This window comes from Plectropomus leopardus, chromosome 13, assembly GCF_026936395.1.
Source record: "Plectropomus leopardus strain MGB_pleo_1.0 chromosome 13, ASM2693639v1, whole genome shotgun sequence".
Classification (NCBI taxonomy): domain Eukaryota; kingdom Metazoa; phylum Chordata; class Actinopteri; order Perciformes; family Serranidae; genus Plectropomus; species Plectropomus leopardus.
The window spans coordinates 20,148,232-20,174,426 of NC_142188.1; the positions used below are offsets into that span (position 1 = coordinate 20,148,232).

General features: G+C 38.1%; 1 protein-coding gene across 1 annotated transcript in view; it reads right to left on the bottom strand.

The window, feature by feature from the left end:
* The window catches only part of eys (EGF-like photoreceptor maintenance factor), a 205,464-nt gene that overhangs the window by 115,651 nt on the left and 63,618 nt on the right, over window positions 1–26,195 (bottom strand). Inside the window, exons 23-26 of the mRNA XM_088086235.1 lie at window positions 23,747–23,944; window positions 21,057–21,178; window positions 15,146–15,267; window positions 14,040–14,299 (exon numbers count right to left, since the gene is read on the bottom strand). Coding sequence (XP_087942361.1) covers window positions 14,040–14,299; window positions 15,146–15,267; window positions 21,057–21,178; window positions 23,747–23,944 — 702 coding nt within the window. The remainder of the gene's footprint in view (window positions 1–14,039; window positions 14,300–15,145; window positions 15,268–21,056; window positions 21,179–23,746; window positions 23,945–26,195) is intronic.

Genomic DNA, 26,195 nt, shown 5'->3' on the forward strand with positions numbered 1-26,195 from the left:
GTCAGTCTGATGTAACAATTTCTCGAAGGGGGTTCATTTAAAATGATATTACCCTCCGCTTGTGCAATATAGATTATGGTCTTTGTCTGTGGTGACATCAGAGTGCTGTCAGACAGTACATCAAATATCAGACATTACTGATCACTTAATCTGTGTAGGACTTTCATGCTGAAACCAAAATACATCATCAGGACAAGTTTTCTGTCAGTTGAACAGTGTTGAGGTCACAGCCTCCAAGTTTGAAATTTCAATCTTAAATTGGTGTGCCTCCATTTGGCCAATTTACGGAATACTGTACTTTATGTCAAATACAACAAATGCACAAATTCAACATCCCTCCAAGATACAACACCACAAGACCATTGACTTTTATGATATGAGGAAATATTACATGGTAGAACCTAATCATAAAACGTTTAGGTTGTTGATGTTTCAAAGATGATGAATGAATGCTACTTGAACTGTAAATCGCATACCAAATAAAATATACAATATAAACATATGTACAGTACTTAAAAAAAAACAAAGAAACTAGGAAACCGGTTGCCTTGAAAAATGTGAGTAAATATAACTATTAATCTTATTTGATGTTTACTTTATATCAAATTGTTAAGTTTACTTAACATTTAGTTATATTTAGTTGATTTTGTGAAGTTTTTTCAACTTAAAAATGAAAAGTTTAATTGAAGCAATCTTTTTAGTTTAAGCAAATTCAGTAAACCAAGTTTACTGTGCTGTATATCTGTAGATCTGTAGATCAGCGACTTAAAACAAATGTTGGCTTGGGACCTCTTCCCAACTCCTCACCCCTCTACCTCTGGAACCCTTGCTTAGAGCACACCCAACTTAAAACTCTACGTTTATTGTGATCTTAACTACACACCTGTAAAGTTTCATGACTGCATTTTGCACCGTTGTGACACTATCTCAGTGACAAAATCTGTCCACAGACACACATAAACACCCTGCAAAATACTTTTAACTGCTTCTGTTCAGTTCCTGCTCAATAGGCATCTCTACCACATACTGCCACATATTACACACAAACATGGACTAACTGTGTGTGTATGTGTGTGGGTGCGTGTGTGTAAAAATGAACACCGGACCCTAAAGAGATTTCATATCTTTGATAGGCTTGTTTTGTGGTCTCCCCGTCAGCAAAAACAGTATGCTACTTCTTTGACTGAGCAAGAACTGCCCTCTAAATTTCCTTCTGACACAATTAATGATACTCTTAAGACAAACATCATAGCACTGTGTGTGCTTACCATGATTTTTTGTTGACATGAGAAATGTGCTAACACTGTGGCAGTCTGCATTCGCACAGAATGCAAAAAGCAGCAAAGTGAGAAAGAGTGTGGCTACATTGATCCATCACTGCACAGAGAAGAATTTGATGGAGCGCCGCTGTACATCTTGTTTTGTTTTTGAATTCCTGTTACATAATTCAAGCGCTGTCTATTCAAAATGCAGCAACATGAACAGCAACAAAAACAAAGTTTTGAGTAAAAATCTATTGGATGAAAAGATGATAACTACAAAATGTAGCTGTCCCTTCCAGAACGTTTATTGACTCCAGAATTTTCTTTTTTTTTTTCTTTTTCCTGTAAATAGAGACACATCTGGCACAGGCAGACACGTCATTAATCCTGCCCAACAAACAGTGAACAACTAAATTTAGGCACTTAAAAATAATTATATATGGGCAGACAAACCAGATATCGAATTAGTCATCATAGCTGTGTTTCCCATAATCATAGGGAGCAGCATGCCTGTGAGTCCTTCTCATGCACTGACCAAAAACTGGGTTACTTGAATAAGTGGGTTAAGAATAGAAACATCTTTGCATGTAAACACCAGGCACTGCGGCCAATTTACCCCACTGCTACACACCTGGACCACCTCCTCAGTACTGCTAATGAAGGCACAAAATGATTAAACACTGAGTTTATTCAAAATTTGTTAACGGTAAAGCTGTTATAGACCCAGGTCTATTTTTGGACATAATGTAGAAATATAGCCACTAACTTCTTTCTCACAGTGGTGTGCAAGTACTTAACCACAGCTGCTCTCCGTCTTAAACAATGCTCATAGTAAACCTCTGACATTGTGATCACCCAGTGTTGTCTACTCATGAAAGCACAAATACAATAAAACCAGAAATCTGCTGAATGTTTAAAGAAGAAGAAGTAAAAAGAGGAATGTGGAACAGCCTGGGTGCAGGTGTGCTGTCTTGGAGGTCTACACTAAAGAAAGCCACCTCCATTAAATGACCTAAATTAAAAAAAATACGAGTCGGCTCAAATTGTGTGCCTCTGTTATGTCATCTGTAAGTCTCCAATTACAAACTGTGCTACACAACTATGCTGTGAGCTTAGATACGATAAGTTCACAGCATAGCTGTGTAGCACAGTTTGTAATAAAAGCTTCAATATATCACTTAAAAGCTTCAATATTTTAGAAAATACAAACATTTTAATGTAGCCACTGTAACATCTTCCACTGGTTGTGGATTCCTGTTTTGAAACCACAAGTTTTGCATTCTGGCTGTTAAAACTAGAAATTGGATTTTAGATTTTTGGTGATTTAACGGTAACGTCGGGCATAACTGTATTACGGTTTACTAGATTATTTAGGAATCCCAACTGTGCAATTGATATCGACAAAAATACAGATGTTCCACATACCATGGAAAATTTTCAGGAAGGTATGAAGGTATAAAAAAACTGCTCACGCCTAAGTATGGGGTGGATCTGGGCCTGCCAATCAAATGGGCCACACCACTATGTGCATAACCTTAAGCCTTCATAAAGTTCAAACTAGTGAGTAGGGCTGCACCAGACTTAAAATTATGTCAGTTAAATCAGATTTGACCACTCAATACGAATATTCAACAATTCGTTTTTTTCAATATAAACTTTTAAAGTTTTAAAGTTTAAATGGGTCCAGCGGGATATTCAGCGTGACACTAGCATTCATGTAAACAAGCTAACAGCACTAACGCCACTAACAACGGATTGGAGATGCACAACAACTTTTAACAACAACAATAGATATCAAGCAAAAACTAGAGTCTGAGTCATGTTGCTGTTGGTTTTAAATTCACCACTTCTAAGCAGAAGAGAGAAGATACTGTTATCTCAGAGCCCAACATGCAGTGTCTCTTCCTTCTCTGTGCTGCTGCATCATGCACGCAACTGCTTATAACAAAGAGTAGCATAAAAGTCAAGAGCACTCAATCCACAGCAAAAATGTCAGAAGCACACTAGACAGGAAAAGAAGACTCCTAAAGAAGATGCCAATTTTGCTGTGATACTTCCCGATATGTATGTGACTATTTGTTTGCTAACATGAACATGAAATGTTAAACAGTATAACGCTTGTTGCTGTGAATTTGTGAAGTCTACAGAGAAAAACAAAAAAAAAAAAGGTTAATGCTGCCTTGGATATTTAGTGTAATTTTTGAAAAAATATGATAATAATGATAATATGAAAAATGATACACATTGGCTATGCTTAAGGCCATAATTTCCACTGGGGAATGTGTGGGGCATGATTTTGCCTTTAAAAAAAAAGTTCCAGGTTATTTACAGTTTAAATATAACTAAATCACAGCATCCTCTCTTAAGGGTGTCCTCTGCCGCCCAGCTGTCATAATCTAAATGAAAGAGCACTCTGACTTGACACGAATGCAGATGCACTCATCTAGGTCGCCTTTGGCTGTTACCCTGCGCTTACAGCAATAAGCTTCATGAGCTGTAGCGAGCGCTTTGGTGACTGTTTTTGAACTCTGAGTTTTGCCTCTCAGGCTACACACAGAGTGCCTTTAGCCTTTTGATTGGGGGAGCTTGCTGGGGCCCTGCTTAGCAAACAGGAGCTTTGCAAACAGCAGACACGAAACAGTGATGGAAAAATAAATAAATTAAACAAACAAGAAAAGACTTTTAGGTATACTTTGATTTATGTGTATCCTATGACATATTCCTCAAAAGAGAAACATAATTTGATGTAAAGTTTAAACAAAAAAAAATGTTGTCTGTTGATTAGAAAAACTCAGATCTTTAACGGAAACTATACATTCTTACACAAAAGACACCCTGACTTTATTGTGTCCTCCAAAGAGCGAAAATAAACCTCTGCCCTTGGCTATGCTATATAAAAATGAGTTCATTCTTTCAGCACAGTGGCCATTCTCCACAGGTTTATATAAAGACCATTTGGGTATTTTAACCTGCTGTGAAGCAATCAGGGGTTAAACGCCATAATGTTGGGAGCTATTAACCACTAAGAATTTTTAGGGAAAACCGCTGGTACAACCATGAGCTCATTGTTGCTTTTTTCTACCTTTTTTTAAATGCAGCTGTTGTTCAGGCTGGAAACAGAGGTCTCAAAGCAAAAATGGAAGAAAAGAACCTCATTTTGCCCTCAGCAATGAAATATCACCAGCCTGCTCAGACCTTTGTTCACTGAAGGGGCACACCCTCATACTGAGACTGAACACCTGCTACATTTCAATATTTTGTCGCCTCTCTGTGTGCCTTCGCTTTCATAATGTTAGACTGTTATTCTGTGAGAGAGATTCCTTTGAAATATCTTTGATCTCAGTAATTGTACTATGGGGGTAAATGTGTTATTGTGAGGGCTTACTGTCACAGTTTATTGGTTTAGTTACACTAAGCTTAAGTAATGAGTCAAATGCAACACTTTTTTAAAGGTCTCAGTAAATCTAACCTCTATGTTCTACAGGGCTGCCCTCTAAAAGTTGAACATATGAATCATCTCTGTCAAACTCAATATGAATAAAGAAATAAACACTCAAATTTTCATATTGAATAGCCTAATAATAATTATTATATTCTGAGTTGAGAACGGCACTAATATTCTACTGCCATCTCAGCCATGACTCTCCTATAAAGAGATTTTTAATCTTGGTGTGGCATCTTCCACCTTTAATCATTATTGTTACAGAGCATATTATGAACTATTACAAAGCAAAACAGTAAATATGGCTTCCATTAAATAAATGTATGTAAAGTAGAGCTGTCCTCTGATGGTCGCAGATTAAAATCATCAATCGGAGGCCCCTTGGTCGCCTTAATCTTCAAATCGAGTAGTCAATGTTTTAATTAATTTATTTTTTGCCGGTCAGTGTGCAGTGTACTTCTGGGGGCATTTCCATCCCCACATGTAGTGGCAGATTGAGCATTCCTCACTTTCATGCTGCCCTCCAATAACAGAAGCTGTGGACCCGGACCCAGAATGAGCCTGAGTGAGATGGGGGCAGCAGCCCAGAGGAACAGAGGCTTTACCCTGTGAGGCTCTGGGATAACCTTAACTTCTGCCCTCTGTGCTGAAGCTGTTAATTTACAGCTCACTGTAACTTAATCCGAAACAGTCTCTAGCTTTTGTTTGATATCTAATGTGGACAGAAAATGTTATTGCATATTTCTGATCTATCGCTATCATCACTAAATTGGCTTGTTAATAATAATGCTACTGCGCCACGTCGCCGTCACCCTAAACTTCCCGCCGAAATCCATTCAAACTTTTAAACTCAATCTGGAAAACAGGAACAAATAATCCAATATTTGTGTTAAACGGCCAAATCTAATAAGACATTCTGGAGTCGGCATCTGACCTAATCATTACAATCCATATAGATGATTAGCTTAATACACTATGGAGGGTTTTTCTTAAAAAAAAAAACCAAACAAACAACACAATACAAAAAACACTGTAAAGACTCATTTATAAGTCATCCCTCTAATTTATCACTTATGGCCCACTAGTTTGTGTGGGGGTGTGTTTCTGCAGAGACTCTACCCTCTGCCTGTGTATTTTCTTTTTAATAGTGTGTTCAGGATGTCCCTGGGCAAAGCATGCAGGTGAGATTGGGACCAAAAGGCAGTGACCAGGTGAGTGATTGCAACAAGCACGCATCCGAGAGGAAGCTACGTACAAGAATTACAGACACAGCGCTGAAAAAAAAAGAGCAAAATATAACAAACGAGAGTGAAGCTGGGGTTGGCTTTCACTTTTGCTGGCAATACTGTTTACAAACAGTAACAAACAATTCCTGCACGGTATACCACCATTAAATAACACAAAAAATATCGTAAATTCAGCTCAGGGTAATTATATTGAAGTGTAGGCGCAAAAGTGAAAGTGCATTATGTTCTATATAACTTAATTGAGACAAGAAAAAGGGGTCAGTGATATTCACATACATCTGCCAAAGCAGCTGTTTTAGAAAATGAAACACATCCACTATAAGTCATATTGTCTACCTCCTCTATAAAAAAGAACAATTACTCAAAATGAATGCAGTAAGGGCAGACTCTTCCCAACACATCTTTGGCAACAAATATTCTCAACACATCTTTTTCAATATCATATTAGGTATGTGTCAGTTCTCATGTTGGCACAGCTTCACAGTAGCTCATTAACCAACTGTTTGGTAGGACACAATCTCAATCTTGTGGAAGGTGAAGGCTAGTGTAGCATGCCATGCAAATAAAGGGGTTTGTTCTCCATCTGGCCAGGAACACCTCTGGGGATATTCTGAGCCATGGAGACCAAATGGTTTTTGCATGTAAAGGGACCACACAATGCTTCTGAATTAATTCACTATACTGCAAGAATCATATTTCTCCACTCCAGAGGCAAGACGATTGTCCCCTTGTCAAGCAGCTCGCTTTCACCATTGAAATATGCCAACTTGTCACCCAAAACCCCATTAAAAATGCAGTAATGGGCACTCTAATACAGCTGGAAATAATGTAACATATTATGAAGTCTTTGATAAATCTAAAACATTAAGTGCTACACTCATATATTGGTCTTTCCATTGTGTAAATGCAACAATGTGAGACATTATTACTCTTAGCCATCATAACCAATTTAATAAAAAAATTTCTATTTCTCTGTCCAAGATTTTTTGGGCAGGTCTAAAAGCATGTTCCATGATACACTGAATCCATCTTTAACATAAACCCCCATTACATCCCCCTCATACACTTTATTATTATAAATATATATCTGCAAATGAACATAGTTACCAATCCTCAAATGATCAGTTACCAATTTTAAATCTAGAAAAGTTCTAGAAAAATCTGAGTCATTACAATCACATTAAAAGGTATTAACAAATAATGTTTTTTTGAATTTCTTCTGTGCGTGTCTTGATTTATTTACCATCTCAAACAAGATCAAAACATGGCATTTTATTTGCATCTTTTCCAGAAATGAATCAAAGAGTACAGTTGCAGTTAAATAGCATTTTGTAGCACTGCATTGTAGATCTCTTTGATGGATGTGTTTCCATGTCTATTAATAGTTGTGGCTGATAAAAGTTCAAATGGGTCATGGATTGTTTGTGAACTGTTAACACATTTTGAGGCAGCGATGTTGCCTGTGACAGATATTATCACTGGTCAAAAAAAGCCATAGATTTGCAGTACTTTGAATTAATGGTGTGTAAGATATTTCACCACCAATTCTTTGTGGCTTGTAAATCAAAGTCTTTTTCCATTACAATAAAAGAAAAACACTATTTTACCTGCCAAGAAGCTTGAATGTTCTGAATTGAATTAAAAGTAAAAGGCTATAATTATTTTTTTCTTGCCTAAGTAGATGAATCCTAGACAGACTGAAAGCCAGAAGTTTGCAACAAAGGATTGCAAGCCTGGATACTGCTGTCTAAATGAGCAAACAGAGCAAGGACACTCACACCTACAGCAAAGATTGTGTACAGAACTCAGGCTGTTGTACCTCGGCCTTGTACCGTAATCTGCCGTGAGTGATGCTATGCATGTTTGTTTCATTTGTTGTGGTTGTCGGCCGGTAACCCTCACCCCAACCTCTCGCCTAACTCTCCCATTTTCAGGTTGCTCTTCTATCAGGTTTGGCACTCCCTGCTGAGGCTCCTCATTAAGAGGAAAGTGGAACATCTGTGCTGGTCAGGCAAGATGACTTAGGCCTCCTGGCCAGAGCCTCAGCAGAGAGCCACTGCTAGGAAGAACAAAAACCTCCTTCAGGAGCCCTCTACCATCTAGACGGGATAACTGCTTTCCTTATATTTTCTTTTAAGATGACTCTTTCAGCTGGCTCTGGTTTTATTCTGGCCTCCAGGTTCTCACAGTATACCTTTGTAGACAAAACTCATTTCCATTGTGGCTGTGTTTTACAAATCCCTTTAATGCTACTCCCAGTAGGCACCTCCTAATGGTTGCCTTTTAGTTCCTGTTGAACTGACACACAAAAAGTTGCCACATCACCCTTTTTGTGGGACTGATATAGTGTAGTGAAGTGTCTTGGGGAAACTATGACCGAACACTTAGCTTTAGAACACACTCAGTACAGCAGGCTTGAGAAAAATGCTCATTAAACTCACCATAAAACTGATTTAATAAAAGACCCCTGTCAACTGGTATTGGATATTGTTAGAAGTCTGGCCATGAAAAGTTTGACAGTGACCATCCACTATCACAGCATCACTATTGTCTCATTAGATACTGGTGTTTCTGTAATTAAAAACAAGTTGAAGTGAAGCATATACACTACAGCCTAACGGATACTAGATTTTTGAGGCTGATAGATACTTGAGGGATACAAAAATCGAATAATGAGATATTATCCTGTATAGTATATATATTTTTACGTTAACACGTCATACCCAAATATTTTTATTAAGGACCTATTAAAAGTTCTGTATACTGCATTCAGAACATTAATATGGCGGCAAAGAACAAGCATTTTTTTGCCGTTAAAAGGTGTAGTGGAGCAGTCCCTGTGTAAGTGGGCTATATCACTGGCTAGCTAAACACCACCACTCTGCACTGGTTCATAGTGCGATTATGGGTGGTTACTCCTGATAATGGTGATGGAGGTGCTGCCAAAACATTGCGCCCACATTCCAGTACCCCCCAACCCCAAAATCAACACCGTTAGCACTGCCAGCACTGTTGATGTTGTTAAAACTGTTTGTAATGTTAGCACTGTTAGCTGCTAGCCGATGGCTCAGCCACCACCATGTTGAAATCCATGTGCAGACCATCCCACCGCAGACTCTGATTCATAGATTTGCTTTGAATGCTGTAAACCGAATCACTGTGATGTTGCACCAACAACAAAAATCAATTGCAGGTAGTTAACTGGCAATTCATTTTAACTTTGCAGACGTGTAATTAAAAATTAAAAATTAGCAGACTTGTTCACGGAAGCTAAACAATGTACTTCTGTGGACAGGGCCACAGCAAAACTTTTAGCCACCTAAATCAAATCAGTTTAAGTATACCCTTTATATAAACATTTCTTAGCTTTACCTCACACACTATCCAATCAAGCAACTCCAGTGTTATGGTAAGTGGAATTACTATTTTTGTCAATGGGGTCTGGTGGCTTAGAGATAAGGCTGTCAGTTCCCCCTCAGAAAACACTGACAGCAACGCAAAGTGGTAAAAATATTCTAAATATAACAAACATTTTAACGGTCATATAATTTTTAGATAAGCAATTTTTTAGGTGGCTAAAATAGTAATTGTGGCAGCATTTGCTCAGCATTGTTTGATTTGAAAATACATTACACAAGGGTTTTTACATAAACAAATATTCTGATTTGGTCTATAGAGCTCATTTAAATTTGTTTTACTAGAAAATTGTCACAAAGACACATTGAGCTATAATTTTACAGTTTCAGAATTAGCTTGTCAATGCTTGCTGGTGGACAAACTCTGTAACTGCAAAACTTAATTATTTCAAACCCTATCTTTGGCATTTCTATTCTGCTATTTGTCATTTGTCAACTAAAATTTACACTGATAACAATGTTCATACATGGATGACCCACTGTCTCCTCGACATACTGTGTCTAAATGTCTAAATTGTTTAAATGACCCAATGTCATCTTGTCAAAATTTGAAAAAAAGGAAGGAGCACCAGCTTCATGCCTCAACCGCAGTTCAATAACACCTCTAGCTGCAAAATACACCCCATGTCTAGACAATTGATGTATTCCATAATATGGCCTCGTTAACAGCACAAACCTTCATGTCTACCCTGAGGCATGTTCTACCATGGTGCAGCTGCCAGGAATTCCAACTGCGCCCATATATACTGTAGGAGCACACATTGGCTGTATTTGAGCATGGACCATGCGGCTCAATTCGGCTGCCGTTGGACTGTGTATCGTGTTATTTGGGCTGTGCAAAATTTGCTATTATGTTTTCATTTCATTAGTCCAGATTCAGGATCTCAAGGCAAATGAGAGGAATTTTTATGCATTTTTGTGGTGCATATGCTGCCAGTATACTGTTCTTATGCCAATTACACAACCATGGTCCATGACTAACACGTGTGCTGTTTTATGTCATATGAACTCATCAAACCCCATTTCCTTAATTCACTTCATTTCCATCCCCTGTACTCCTACCACACACCATGCAAATAAGCACAGCTAAAAGCCATGGACAAAATGGCTAATTGGTGATGATTTTATTGCAAGTTAACCTTGGTAATGTTTACTGTGCGGTGTCCATTTCAAGTGTGTGGGATGTGATTTGCCTATAGCAGTAAATCTGGCAAACATAGGCAGACAGATTTCAATTTAATTAGGCCTTGGAATAATGTGAAGCCTACACAATTTCCTTGACAAATAACCTACACTGAATGGTAAATAACAAGTCTGTAAAATCGTTGTACTGGGATCAAGCCATGGGTCGTATAACAGCTCTGCGTTTGTTCAGTAGTAGCTATGTAGGATGGATTTATGGTGAATAATAATGGAGAGTAGTGAGTCACAATGCTTGTGAAGTGAAGACAACCAAGCCCACGCAAAGCTCTTGGTGTAATGTATGCAGCCAGCACCCAATTTCCTATTCCTCTCCAAGGAAGCCTTCTGAAACTAACCCAGCCGCTCTATTTATATCTGGCAACATCTTTTCATCTCGGCGCTGATAGAGCCATTAGGTACAGCACAACCCTATAGCATCTTCACCTGCACACTGATAAGTTTGAATGTTAAAACACTCTATCATTTACAATTCCTCAGCTATCAGGGGGCTGACTGATAAACCTCCTAACAGGTCATATCAACAAAAAACATGGTAATTTTTATTGTTTCTTTACTGATATGTTGCTGTTTTTTTTAAATATAAAACTGACTGGGCCTTTGAATTGAACATGAAAAAGATTTCCATGTGTTGAATTTCAGATGTGTCTCTCTCTCTCTCTCTGTGTGTGTGTGTGTGTGTGTGTGTGTGTGTGTGATCTCATGCCTCAGTGAGTGTGTATATCTAAGCCATTTCTGAATGCGTGTGAAGGAGCAAGAATATGACCATTAACCTGATTACTTTATATATCTAAATTAGAGTGATCATTTTTTTTTTGCAACTGCTTTACATTTGCAGTAATTTGATCTCCTGTTTAGTACCAATAGCCGTGTTTCCACCAAATACTTTGGTATACTACCATAAGGAATCTATGTAAATCATACAGACATGTTCCTAAGCTGTAGATCTGTTTAGCACTGCAGACAGTACTTATATAGTAATCTTCTATTTTCTCTTCATGGGTGATGCAAGGCAAGTAAAGTTTATTTATGCGGCACATTTCGGCAACTGTGCAACAGCAAGTGCTTGTCATAAAACATCAGAAGCATTTAGACAAAGTGCAAAAGAAACATATATCAGGGCATTTGAATGCAATTTATAATGCCATTGAAGAGCTAGAGAATAGAAAATACAAGCAAGACTAACACAGGTATAAAAAACAAGAATAAAAGTTACAGTGGGGGACATCTGCACCTCGTTTATCGTCCACGAATGCACATGGGCATTGTCGAAACAAAGAAGAACAGGCTGGAGGGTTTAGAGTCTCTGTTGCAATCGACTACATATTTAAAAGTAGCAGGTTTGTGTATTTAATTCCTTATAGAGCAGGAGCGTTGAATTTCTATTAACCAATAAACTGACTGTAGTCTTTCTAGCTCCAGCTTTTAGTGTCAGAACAGTGAACTCACTTTAACAGAGTGGTGACAAAAAAACAGGACTGCATGGTGTGATTCTGGAATCATCGACAACCTTTGACAACGATAATGCAAAACTAACCGTTCTAATGTGTGACAAACTGGACATGAGGACGTGAGGCTAATGCTCACCCACTATAATTTCATACTTCTGTGTGAATTTATGTCTTTTACTGTTACTATGGATTCCAACAGCCACTACAAATTACAAATGTATGAGAAACAGACTGCCCACACAAGTTACATTTATTTAGCCATACCTTGACATAATTTGGTTCAAATATGTCCGCATTTACGCACATACTAAACAGATGAATAGACGGCGGAGAAGAAGAAAATTTCGTTTAAAGAATAGTGACTTGCTTCTATTGATTTTATAGTAATCAATTTCACCTTGAAAAGTCGTCATTTGAATCTATTGTTGCAGACACGATTTGCTGACTACAGCTTGAATTCCCATGGGGAATGAAAATACCATCCTTTAATCAGCATGTACAGTATGCACGAGGTTCATTAAATGGCCTGTGGCAAAATCCTACAAACAATGCACTAGAGGACCAGTGAAATCTGCTTTGTTTGCCCCTTTATGAACAAGCTTTTGTATGGAGGGATGTCCTTTAGGAGCAAGGATCTACTGTGAATTCACACATTTCAGAACATATGGTTAGATTAGATTGCTTGCTTATAGAACCTACTGGTGTAATTAGATATTTTTAAAGTGGAGTGGAGGTAAATGCAAAGCATTTATTCAATTTGGAAGTGTGCAGTTTTAACAGCATTTATGTAAATAACGGCATTTCGTGTCAAATTATTAGTCAAAAATAATTTCCAATTCTATCCTGCTTATTCCTATTTACAGTTGTAAAAAAATGTTCAAAGGTAAAACTGACTGCTTTATATGGCAGTGTGTTTGATGTGTGAGAGGTAAGAGGCACAGTGAAAAGAGCTTTATCTTTTGCCCAGTGACTGGAGCTAATAGGTTCACCCGGATGACTTGTTTGGACAGTTAACAAGTAATAGAAAGGAAAATGAGTGACAGCTTTATGCAAAATAGAAAGAACTGTTTAATCAGGAGTTGATTGCAATGACATGCCAAATGTCTTAAGAGCTGATAAATACACATTAGGCTATTAGGGTGCAGCCAAAATAACCTACTACAGGCTTTATATAACGTAGGATTTTTTAAAAAATGATCATTTTTATTGAACACAAGGCTAATGTTGATTTTTATCCTGGTCTTGGACAGGTCCTGCAAGGTATTGTATCAATAAGTAATCATCACAGTGTATGGGGGGGCAGTATGTAATGAATACGCACTGAGGATACAGCCAAGTATGTTGTACTTGCAGCTGATGCCAAACGGAAAGAGGAAAAACCCAGCCACCACGAGTTTTCCTAGTTTTGGTCACTATCAGGGGGGCAAAAAACCAAGATAAGACAGTAAGCAAGTTCTTTTCATAAGGAATAAAAAGGCCAAAGGTCAACCCTGTTGTCTTTTCTTCTCAAAAATTGGAATGGAAAATGTGTTAAAATCCAGGAAATGTATTGAAATCAATGCAACCAATTTTCTGGCAAGCAGATTGGATCATTATGCTTAACACTCTCTTTCTGACCCAGATTCCAGCTACATTGACTTTTAAATCCAGCACAAAACAAGCCTTCATTTTTGTATTAATCAATCATGTTAAGAAAAAAAAATTCTCACATTAGCTTATCCCTGTAGGATTTTACAGAGGTATCAGGAGTACAGTTCAACTCATGATTTATGCACAAGAAAACAGTCGTCTCTTTTGATAAAGTACATTTCAGAAGAAAATTAAAAATGATGCAAGCTTAACTGTGACAAGAAAATCTGTCACCCACTTTTGATCTGTGATGTAAATGTTCACCTTTTTTTTTGTAATTTAGGCTGTACAAATTGTGTACGTACAGTAACCAAAACGATGTAGTTACACTAACAAAAAAGGGGCTATAAAAAGCACTATTAGTATGAGGCTGTAGCGGTGTATTTACTCACCAGCTGGGCATCTGCAGGAGGCAGTTCCATCGGAGCGTGTCAGGCAGGTGGAGTTGTGCAGGCACGGATTGTGAAGGGGGTCACAGGGGTCATAAGGCTGGTTGCACAAGGGGCCACTGAAGAAGGGGGGACAGGTGCAGGAGAACTCCCCAGGTACGTCTGACTCCTGACATCGAGCTCCATTTAGACAGGGCCCGGACTCACACTCATCCACATCCTCCGCACAGTCCACACCTGTCCAGCCGGGCGGGCACAAACACCTTGGATACACCAAAGAGGAGATATGGCACTGTAGAGGTCACTGCGGCATAAATTAAAATGAATCCCTCATAAAGAAACACTTACAACTTATGTAGTAGTTTTCTGAGGGGGTTGAGGGTGTTGTGCTCTCAGGGACAACTGTGCTAAAAAATGAATAGGGCAGCGGTACTGTGGGGCGCTACAGATAAACTACCACATTAATACAAATTCAACACATTTTTGTGCATGCATGTACACAGTGATGCAGTGACTGTATTGGCACAGCAATCCTGGATCTTTATGTGAGACAGTGCAGAGAATTTAAAGGTTAATTGAACCACTGGTCAGAGCAGCTTTTAATTCTGGACAGCTGAATGTAGGACACAGGAGGTTAGAGCACTGAGTGGGGATTAAATGGAAATGTATGCATGCTAGACACCGACAGCGAGAGACAGAGAGATGGAGACAGAGAAACACAGATTTCTGAAGCATCTGCTCTTAAGGCAGGTGAATATTCCACTTGGTGGCAGTGAGTAGCCGAGCACTAGCAACCACTCCAGCTCGCGTTCCTTCTCATCCCCCAACTTTCCACCTGAAGCAGTTTTACGTCTCCCCAGCGAGCAGAGGGCATTAGCTGAAGCAGATACACCAGCTTTTTCCTCCAATGAGTCACAGATCCCCTGAAACCTTTTCATGCTGTGAGCCATTGATTGACTCATTTGTTTTACCTGCCATCTGCAATTCATTATCTCCGCTGCCGGTGGAAGGACATATTGCTATCTCTGAACGGCTTCTTTTTCTTGCATTTATTAAGTGACTGATGCAACTTGTGAGGACAGTGCCCTCGGGCAGCCTCACGCACCTACTTGTAGCTGTTGAGAAGGTCTGTGCAGGTGGCGTTGTTTTTGCAGGGCTGCGATAAACATTCATCAATTTCTTGTTGGCAGAACTCCCCCTCCCAGCCCGGGTGACATACACACTCATAACTCTGCAATAGAAAAAAACTCCATTAGAACACCTTTGAAATATAGTGACACCTTACATCTGCACTTGTCTTAGCGTAGTAATTTACGTTGTCAGTCTATCAATTATAACAGCAATACACACCATTAAACTAGAAATGAGTGTATACACATACGGACGCTTTTAATTAAGTTGTTCTGGAGCACTCAGAGGACAATCTGACACTTTGTTTACTATTTATACCTGTTACATTTTAGTAAACAAACAGTACAATGCTTGTATTTGCAAAAATATTTCAGAATAAGACCTCCCACTCACATAAAGATCGTTCCTGTGAAAATCTGTTTAAACTGTGGAAGTGTCATGCTTGTCCTAAATGTTCACATTACTGCCATGCAGATGTATTCCTCCTACCACCCACCCTCTGCATAATATGCAAGCCTGTTTTTTTGCACGCTATTCAAGGTATATGGTACAAGCCTTTATCAGGCATACAGTATTACCACTGCATATTGTGTATGGAGAGGAATTTTCACAGAGAAGCAAACATGTAAAAAATGTTTGATAGAGGTTTGTCTGGTCTTTTTTAAACCAATGACTACATTGATTCTGTTGCACATTAAGACACAGAATTATATACAGCCCCTAGTCTTGCTAATCTTTTTCCATCCCTCCATTCAGAGAGGTATGTGGACTGCTTGTCCTTTATTTCATCATTGCAATCTGCATTATGATAATTAATCATGGCAAAGAAGATGAATGGTTTGTCGTCTATTATTTTCAGAGGTTTAATTTAAATATCCTCTTTGCGAACAGGATGGAGGCAGTCATATGGCCAGTGGTTTTGCAGGATTCCTCATTGCCAACATCCTGTCTAAAGGTCCGAGGTGCTGCTGGTTGAATGCATGCTAATCTGTATTTCATACACTGGAGGGGAGCCATTAGACTTTGTATGATATAATTTGTACATTGTGGGCCCTATGGTGGTGGGGGGAAAATGCCGTCATCTCATGATAAATTAGATACCTTCAGGAGACTCCTATTCCTTACCCCTGGCAATAGAACATAATCTCATTTTTGCTGCTAAGTCACCTTCAGGGACCGCAATTCTCCAAAATAAGCTAAAGCTCTGTGGGACACAGTGTTCAGAGAGAGGAATAGCTGCACTGTAAACAAGACTATGCGGAGGGGTTTCCAAAAATCGTCCCTATTTGAATAATGAGCGCAGAAAAAAAAAAAAATGGTGGAATAGAGAACAGTATGACTATGAAATGTTGGTTGAAATTTCATTATATCCCTCATATCACACCCCATTCCTCTCTGCAGTGTCCTTTTGTCTTTGGATTGGGAGTATTCAGTTTATCCCAGAAAATTACACTGAATGTTTTAACCAGGATTTTGTGCTGGGGCAATTCTGAAACCTTGTCATGGAATTCCTTGTAGACTATTTCATAATATGGAGAGGAAAATGAGCATTTGTCCTTCAGTTATCCTGAAATTGCTACAGTAGCACTTTCTTGAAAACAAGGTGTCTTGATATCCACAGGAGAATATGCTGTTTTAACTGAATATGAGTGCTAGAAAATTACCAATGAAAGCCTTAAGTTAGTGTTCAATGATGTTATTCGGATTGGACAATATGGAATCAGACATTGCTGTATTGTTTTTTTTTTTTTTTTTACCAAAAACCTCTATATTGTGATTAGATTGTAGGATTGACTATTGTTGCTTTCAAAAATATACACACAATGAAAGTTTTCTTTTTCAGTATTGTGGATTTAATGACTAAGTATTTTAAAGCAAATAATAGAACAGCTAGAACAGTCTGGTAAGTTTAAGTAAGTTAAAAATTATGTCACATTACTGTGAAGCAGCCTTTAAAATCAGAAAACAACTTCACAATATCAATGTAATATCGATATGTTAGCCATATACTGAATGATTTATCAATCTATAATGTGGCTTGCACTATTTTTGACAAAAGATGACCTGTTGGATACAATTTAAAATCAAAGGTCATCAACTACATTTGTCCAAGAGCCAGAATTTTTCTAAGCAAACACGTTCCTAATAAAATTATTTGCATTTAAATCGTTTTTTTTGGAGTTGCTGCAATATCGGAACACATTTTTTCCTCCTCACATTACCAATTAATCATATAATATATAAGTTACTATATAGACCATTCCTAAGCAGTTTTTGTGTAGAAAACTGCCACATATTAAAAAAATTTCAGAGCTAATTTTGAAATGTTGAATTTTAGGAATGTACCGATTTTGAAATTCTGGGCCGATGCTGATGTTTTTATATTGCTGTTTCTTTTGCCGTTGCTGTTATTTGTTCCCACTCTTCTGCAAACAAAGAAATCTACACTGTAAAATAATAGTTTTAATATCACTGCACATATCAAATCCTTCTATAATATCTATTTTATATTGCTGTGAAAATAAAGACATTTCTCCTTTAAACAGCTGCATTCATTCAAGTTAGTCGCTAAAACTACATTTTACAAAATTACATTGAACACATAACGAGAATGTTATAATCTACCTAATTCTAGCACACTCCTGCTTTTACTGAATAGAGCTCAAACACCTCAGAGTATAACTAACTGTAATCTCTGTGAGCTGTTGGTTATGGTCGCAGGCTTCTAACAGCTAACGTTAGCTTTCCTCCTGTAAATGTCAACACAGATTTGTTGTTCATAATGAAGCATAACCAGGGATACAATAAGGTGGGTCCCGTGACGGGACAATAATGAATTTACTGTGTCCTATCGTCCAAAGGTGTCCTGGGGAAGATCTGATTGTCCCTTACAAGTTTTCAATTGTCCCTGGGATGATGGCTGCACAACAGAGAGAGCACAGAGTTCATTTGCTAAACATACATTGTTTTCTTTTTTTTTATCCATGAATTTAAGTTTATGACTGGTAGCCACAGGCCTTTTAAGCCTGCACTGAAATGATGTGACACAACAGAAAAACATCTGCCAGCTTCACTGGTGAATGTCATCTTATTTACCGATGTCAAAAGGCAAATATTGATCTTAAACTGATGAATCCGTGCATCCCTACTGAAATTAGAAATACGTAGAAATTTATTTGTGTTTGAGATTTTGTCTTTCTCAAAGATGAACACTAATGAAAAGTTTTTAAATACTCGGAAGAGCAAATATTTCTTTATTCTCTTCAACCTGTGGGCTCCTCTGGGACTCCATGTGCTCACAACCGAAACATGCTGTTTTTATTAGATAGAACTCATCTGTCTTACATACATTATGCACTAATTTTCAAAGCACAAACTTATTTTAAACCCAAACATTAGGTGTGGACTTTACACCAGGAGTTATCTGTCTTTGTCTAAAAGGAAAAAAAACCCAAAGAGTTTATCTATGACACATCTGTTTCACTACTGCAATCTGTTAGCAAATAAGCAGCTGTTGGAAAAAGGCCCCTGGTACTCATTGCACAGTTTGTAAGCAGCATGCAGCTCCCAGGGCCTTTTTGCAGCTGCAACAGATCAATGTTATTGGCTTAAAAAACACTTGAATAACTACAGAAGTAGAGCTGTGCCTTGCAAAGAAAAAAAGAAGTCTTAAAATGTTCTCTTAAACTTAAATGTGTGCATCTGTAGAAACAGAAAACAGTGCAGACGCCCCAGCACACTTCAAATAAAAAGCACAGCGAACAATATACATTTTAAAAATTTACTAGATCTCTGACGCACAATTTACAACCTAAATTTCACAAACTTAGTGTACATTCATCATAAAAATGAGCATTTACAGAAAATTAAGTGATCCCTGCAGCTAGGCAGACCATCTTGGTTATCTTAAACATCCAACCACCATTATTAAATCCAAATTCTGCTACATTGGCTACAACTATGTAAGCTGTGGATGACAAGCTGTACTGTAAATGTATTATTTTCATAAAGAGGACAAATCATTTGTTAAAGCAGTGGTTGTTTTTCCTTGAAATTTTACATATGCATTCAGAATTTCCTGGCCTTGCCCTTATATATCTCCATAGCCAGGGATGACAGATGCTGCAACCAGCCAAGGAGATAATACTTTGGCTGAGCAATACATTGATTTATCAATATCCCATACAACAGTTAGTTCCGACTGAGTAATTTGATCTGACAAAAGGCATTCCATGAGTCCCGATACAGAGCGTATAGTAGACGTCAGCTGATGTTACAACATACTGTCTGACAAGACCATAAACTCACTGGCATCTTCACTTCACTGGTTAAAAAATAAATGGAAACATACAGATAAATGTATATGATACAAAGGTAATATCCTTTGATTAACCGAAATTTGGCCAAATTCTGGGCAGCATCATTTAACCATGAGGGACCGGTGTGACGCTATGAATGTGAGTTGCTGTTCTTTTCCTGCTGTGGATCCCTGCTATACGTTATTCAGAGGCGTCTGCAGTGTGGTGCTGCCCGTGTTCAGGAGCAGCCACATGTGTTAGTAGAGGCAAATAGCCGATCCAAAAAAAAAAAAAAAAAATCATAACTTGTCGTCCCCTACTACTGTTAACTAATTAATGGCACTTGTAGAACTGTTATATAAAAGCACTATCACACTCAAGGTCCTGCTGTATGTGGCCTCATGCCTACAGTCGAATCACAGCCAAGGTGATGCTCACTACAACAGTACTCCCTCTCGTGTGATATTGCATAATTGATATGGGATTTCACATCTTCTTAGCTTAGGGATATTGTACTATTGTAAGTTTTGTCTTCTCATGGTTTTAAAGGCAGCATTACAGTAAAATTATATAATTTTCTGAACTTACCAGACTGGACAAGCCGTTGTATTATTTGCCTTTATCCACTAGTCATAATATACACAGTTACTGATGATTATTAATCAAAATCTCATTGTGTAAATATTTTGTGGAAGCACCACATGTTTACCCTACAATATCACCAAAATAACAATGTTAATGTATTGGGTTAGAAAATATCATGATTTTCTCTATATTGCTCAGACCTAGAGTATACCATGCTGTAGAGGGGCCCACAGATAGTAAATTCACTAAATGGCTCCACAAAAGATGAACAGACGAAAAATAAACTGTGGTATATGCTTTATGATCTACTTCATCTCAAAGTGCAGCCTTTTTAGAGACATCAAATTACTGATCCACAAACCTAATACACATTGTAATGAACACTATTGTGGAAAAAAAAGACACTCTGGTCAAATAATGGCACATTAGTATGCATTTTATATCTAACATTTCCAACTGTTAACTCTGGTGTAATTTTTCCAAGTGAACAATGGTAACTTTTTGGTCATTTTGGCATATTAAAAGCTCAGCCCACAGGGTATAAATGGCATGATTTGTCTATGAGGAGATACAATAATGAGGTGCGTTTATTGGACATTATGAGATATTTCCTGTTCCTATCTTGTTTCGCCCAGACACCTGACACTTGAAAAATACTTATTCCTGCTGAACAATAATAATTTCAATTTCAATTAACAATAATTTCCAATAAAGCATACCAGATTTGCCTAAAATAATTAACTTGTAGACTTATTATAAAGTTATTAGTTCTTGCTCATTTGTTTATATTTTACTGCTTTCAAACATTAACCATGTGACAGTCATCAAATGTAATAGGCAGCGCCTTATGTGATTTAGTTCTGTCAATATTTTATAATAGACTCTAGTGCTTTTCAAGAGTTAACAACTGTAGTGATTTATAGGACACTGTGCCATTTTAAAGCCTTTTAAATGCAATTAAAGCAGCTCATTATACTGCCAAACAAAAAAAAATGTGCCTACTTACCAGATGGAGGTCCTTACATACTGAGTTAGCACTGCACAAACTGTTCACGCAGTCATCAATGTCTTGCTCACATCTCAGCCCAGCATAACCAGGATTGCAAAGGCAGTAAAAGCCGTCCACAACTGAAACAAGATCAGTAGGACAGTTACAGCGCCTTGCGTCATAAATTAATTCATTCTGCTCTCAGTAGGTCCTGCTAATGTACAACATCTCTACACAGGTAAGTGCTGATTGCGACTATAAAGCACCATCACCCGCTGTGATTTCACATTTTAATGGATATGACCACTGAAATAAACGCCTCGTACCGTATAAGTCAAACCTGTTGTTGCTAAATCTATGTGACAGGTTACCTCCCTCTGCATCAGCCTGACAGAGTTTGACACTTTAACTATCCTTAAATGAACCTCTCTGCAATGGCCATTCAGTCTGTTCTCCTACTACTCTCCTCGTCCCTCGTCTGTACTTATCCCACTCTTCCTCAATGAAAGCCTGAAAGCCTTGTCATTTGTTTTCACCCTCTCAGCACACTTGCAACACACTGAATGAGCAGAAAAGGAGTACAACAGCGAGAGAAAGCCAATTTCAAGAGCCATTCTTTATTCAGATGTTACAAATGCGCCAATTTCTTCCATCAGAAGTTGGAATCTCCAACGTCTAATAATCCATTCCTTCCTCTCTTTAATTATTAATGATGTTAAAGCGGGATGCATCGTTCTGTTTCTCCAACACAACACTGGTGTACAGGCAGCCGGTGACAGAGGTAATTGCACTTCTTACAGGAGTGAATTTATTACTTCCCCAGTCAGGGTCCCAGGATTCTTCATTATCCCAAAGATTTACCACGTAATCTATGCTGTCACTCTGTCTTGGTGCGTGTAGCTGCTATTACTCTCATTAAATGCTTTAGGTCCTGGGTGGCAGCAGCATTACTCATCTCAGCCACTGTGGCTATGCGGTGCTCTCCCTGGTGGCTGGCTGGCTGCTGCCGAGAGCCGGCCAATAGGTCCTAGAGGCCTGCCTCACTAACCTAAGGTGAACTGGCTGCACTGAAGATTAGTCAAGACAGCTGGCTGAGGTCTACTGTAGCACAGTGAAGGATAGTGATCCACTGCTATCACTGTTTTGTTACGCTTCAAATAACACTGGCAGGATTTGCTGAAAGAAGGTAATAATGCAACTAAATCACTTTGCTACTGAGGGAAACCTAATTTGACTGTACAACTGGTGCACAGCAATTTCAGGTATCTTAAAGAAGTATTTCACCAATATAATGACAGTCCTCACATAACACTAAACTGTCTATACAGTGAAAAGACCCAAACACTTTCTAAAATGGTGCTACATGACCAGAGAAAACAGAAAGTGGATGCTTTTGCTCAAGAGGTAGCAAACCTACAACTACCAGAATTCAGCACGCTGCACCAGACCAATAAATGCTCCCGCTGGGAGAGGTCCATATGAAACAATGGCGGCTGGAAAGACCTTGTGTTGCAGTTAAATGATAAGTTCCACGTTTCTGAAAAACTTTTGAGGTGAGAAGTATGCAACCCAGTAACAGGATCTTGGTTTATGTTTGATAAGTACTGCTCAATTTTACTGTTTGATCTGTTTTTTCACACTCTGTTTTCACTGTGCAGCAAGCAGCATGGCATCCACTTCCTATTTACAAAAAATTAAGGAGAGAAATAGGCAGTGTAGTGGCATAATCTTGATATATTCCATTAGCACTGCCTTGTTTTACAGTTTGATTGGATTTCAGTTTGAGTTTGAGAGAGAGATTGGAGGGTAAGTCTCTTGAAGCTCTATACTCTTTGTGTCTGAAAAAAACTAAATGATGGACAAAGGTGAAACAACGTAAGGTATGTTAAGGAATATTTTGTTGATGTTTCTACATTTAGAAATATTTTAAATCAATATGTTTTCTTGTAATATCTGATAAAAACATGTCAGTTTTTTGTATTTTTAATGACACAATTTTAATACTTTTATCAGTTATTATAGTATATATAGACCAATTTAACCTTTTAGCTTAGGCTGTACAGATTTTCGGGATATAAAGCATTTAAAGATACTCCAAGACATGACATCACAATAAGCAAAGATACCAATGTGGGCACTGACGGACCATTTCTATTGCAGAGCTCAAAGTGTTATCACAAAATCTTTCATAGAAATATGAGCAGATTTGTCCTTCTCAATAATTGCAGAATTAATGAACTGAAAACAATCATTGACCAACTGTTGATAAATAATCCTCAAATTTAAGACTATTATTTTGATCAATGCGTTTTTAATCACTGGAGATGGTTCACATAGGGGTAATACTTTATCTGATAGCCACAGGAAGAAAAAAAATATTCTGCCTTTGATTTTATTAATTTTGTCATTTATCATGCATTATTCAAATTAAAGACTGCATTGATGCTTAATTGATTTCCTTTTACAGTTATGTTAAGGAACTAATCAAGCCTCCTCCAGCAGGTAACGTCCTAGATCCTCACATCTGATGGAATAACTCTCATAACACTCTTATTAGCTGCATGGTGACCTAATTGAAAACTGCCTGTCAGACTGTAAGTGAGCAGAACGAAATCTGACAGATTTACTGCTTGTGTGTGCGCATGGACGTTTGCCTCCATCTCAAGTGCCCGTTATTAAGCATGTTAGCGAGATAGGCGGTTTCTTACCATCATAGCAGAAGCCGTGAAAACAGGGGCTGGAGCTGCACTCATCCACATTGATTTCACAGCGGGGGCCAGTGAAGCCCCGGCGACAGTGACAGCGGAAACCCAAAGGGAAATGGTCCTGATCCAACTCCTCCACACACACCGCACCGTTCTCGCACGGATTACTGGCCTCACAGGGTAAGAACTCACAATTATGACCTGTGGTGAGGGAAAGAAACACATGTGGGAGAGCCACCCAGCTGACAACAATCTGTCCAGAAATGAAATGGAACTGTAAACCTGGGGTTGTTAAAGGTTATATCCCTATTGTATGTTTCCTTGAACCAGTCCATGTGGTAGATAACATGCAGTGTCAAGCTTATTCATTTGGCAGAGTGACAAAACAAACCAACAGAGACACACAGGAAGCCTTTAAAATGATATATTGTGACTGATTCAGTCACTTTCCTCATTTTTTGAAATTAGATTTAAATAACTGTAATTTTTCAGAAATAATTGATTGTTTCACTTGTCTCTTTTCTTTTTAAAATACAGAGCCAAAGTGATAAACACAAATGACCACAACATCAATTTCATTTGTCACAGAAAATGAAATAGCTTCAGTGAAATGTAATATATTTGCGATTGCTGATTATCCACACAGATATATATAATCAATGAAACACCCTCAGTGCCATTTCAGAACTGTGTCGTTAATTTCAGTGGCTGAAGATTAGATATGACTCATGTTCTTAGAGAGCCTAAAATTCTATGTTTTGTGCCTGTGACAAAAAATGATTAGTCTCCCTCCTCAGCTCTGATTGGCAGTCATGCTCCTTGCTGATTTAAAACAACTCATACAAGCACACCTGTGGCTGTTCAGCACTCAATTTCATCATTAATGTTCTAACTGAAAATTATAATTTGACAAATTCGAGTGCCACGTCATCATATTCAGATCATACATGGAGCTGTCGAAGAAAATGACACCTCTCAAGCGCAAATGAGAAACGTATAAAATACAAAGGGAAAGAAATGAAGAACATGCATGAATACAAATCGCAAAGCAAGCGCAGAACATCAATCAGGACAGACTATGCACGCCAGATAAATGAATAAAACATAATCAGTGTTGCAAAACTAGACATAATGCAGCAGGTACGTGTCCTACCTCTGATGATTTCTGTCAGTCAAAATAAAAAAACATGATGAACAAAAAATAGGATTAGGACATTCTCACAAAAAATGTTGCAAAATTATCAGTAAGAAAATCAGTTGCTTATTTGTAGAGGACTTGCTAAACCTAAATGGGTTCTGCATGCTGTAATTACAGGAATGCTTCGCCCCCAAAACAAAAATTTGTACATAATCTACTCACCCTTGAATTCTCGTAAAAACAGGTTTTTTCGGCATACCTCCAGAGTGAACAAAGAACCCCAAAACAGAAAAAAACGATTAAGTAAATGAAATATGGGCTGTGTTTAACAATAAGAAGAAAGTGACAGGCGAGTGACAGCAGAACTTGTGTCAATGAACAAGCTGGGAGGCAGGATTTCGGTGAATGCGCGAGCAGAGTTTAAATGCTTGCGCTTGTCCAGATGTGCTACTCATCCATGCTTGAGACTGTTCATGCAGAAGTGTTTTAAAGAGTAATGTTTTTGTCAAAATGCATGTGTTTGGGAGGTACTGAGCACCAGCATAGATAAATGAGACTTTTGATCATACTGCGTTGAGTTGAGTTGTGTACACGAATGTTTTGATGCAGTTTTGCTGTTCAGTGCGGCCCCTTATGACTTTAATTCATCAAGAATTTTCTCAACTTTTAGATTCTTTGTTCACCATGGAGATGTGAGTAATACAACATGTTCTTCATGAATTCAAGGTAACACAGGGGTGAGCAATTCAAATCCAAATTATTATTTTGGGGTGAAGTATTCCTTTAAATGTATTTATATGGTGCATTATTGCTTTAGGCTGAGCCAGCAGGTTGTACTAGCGACAGCTGATTAAAGCTCGCTTCTTGCTATGTCAGCACATTACATAAAAACTTGGTGGAAATATGGAAATTTGGTATTGTATTGTTGTGCACATTTCTGACATTATGTAACAGCTTGCCAGTCATACACTGTGCAGTGAACAGGCTTTTATTGATCGTTTCACTGAGGAACTACCTCATCACCAGGAAACAGCTACTTTCCTTCGGAAGAAGTGGCAGCACTATTGTTGTCAAAAACACAATGCTTTCAAAATGCTTACTTAACTGGTTATTGTATAAGAAGAGAAGGATATCACAGCTCATAAGGCAATATTTTGATACAAACATTGACTCAAATCACTCTCAGTGTGACAGGATTGCCAAACCTGCCAATCTCATTAAGAATCAACAAGCCACTCTACAGCCGTTTGCAGCTTTCAGTGCTTTTGTTGACAAACTCCACGACTGAATAACAGCAAAGTTCCTACTGCTGAG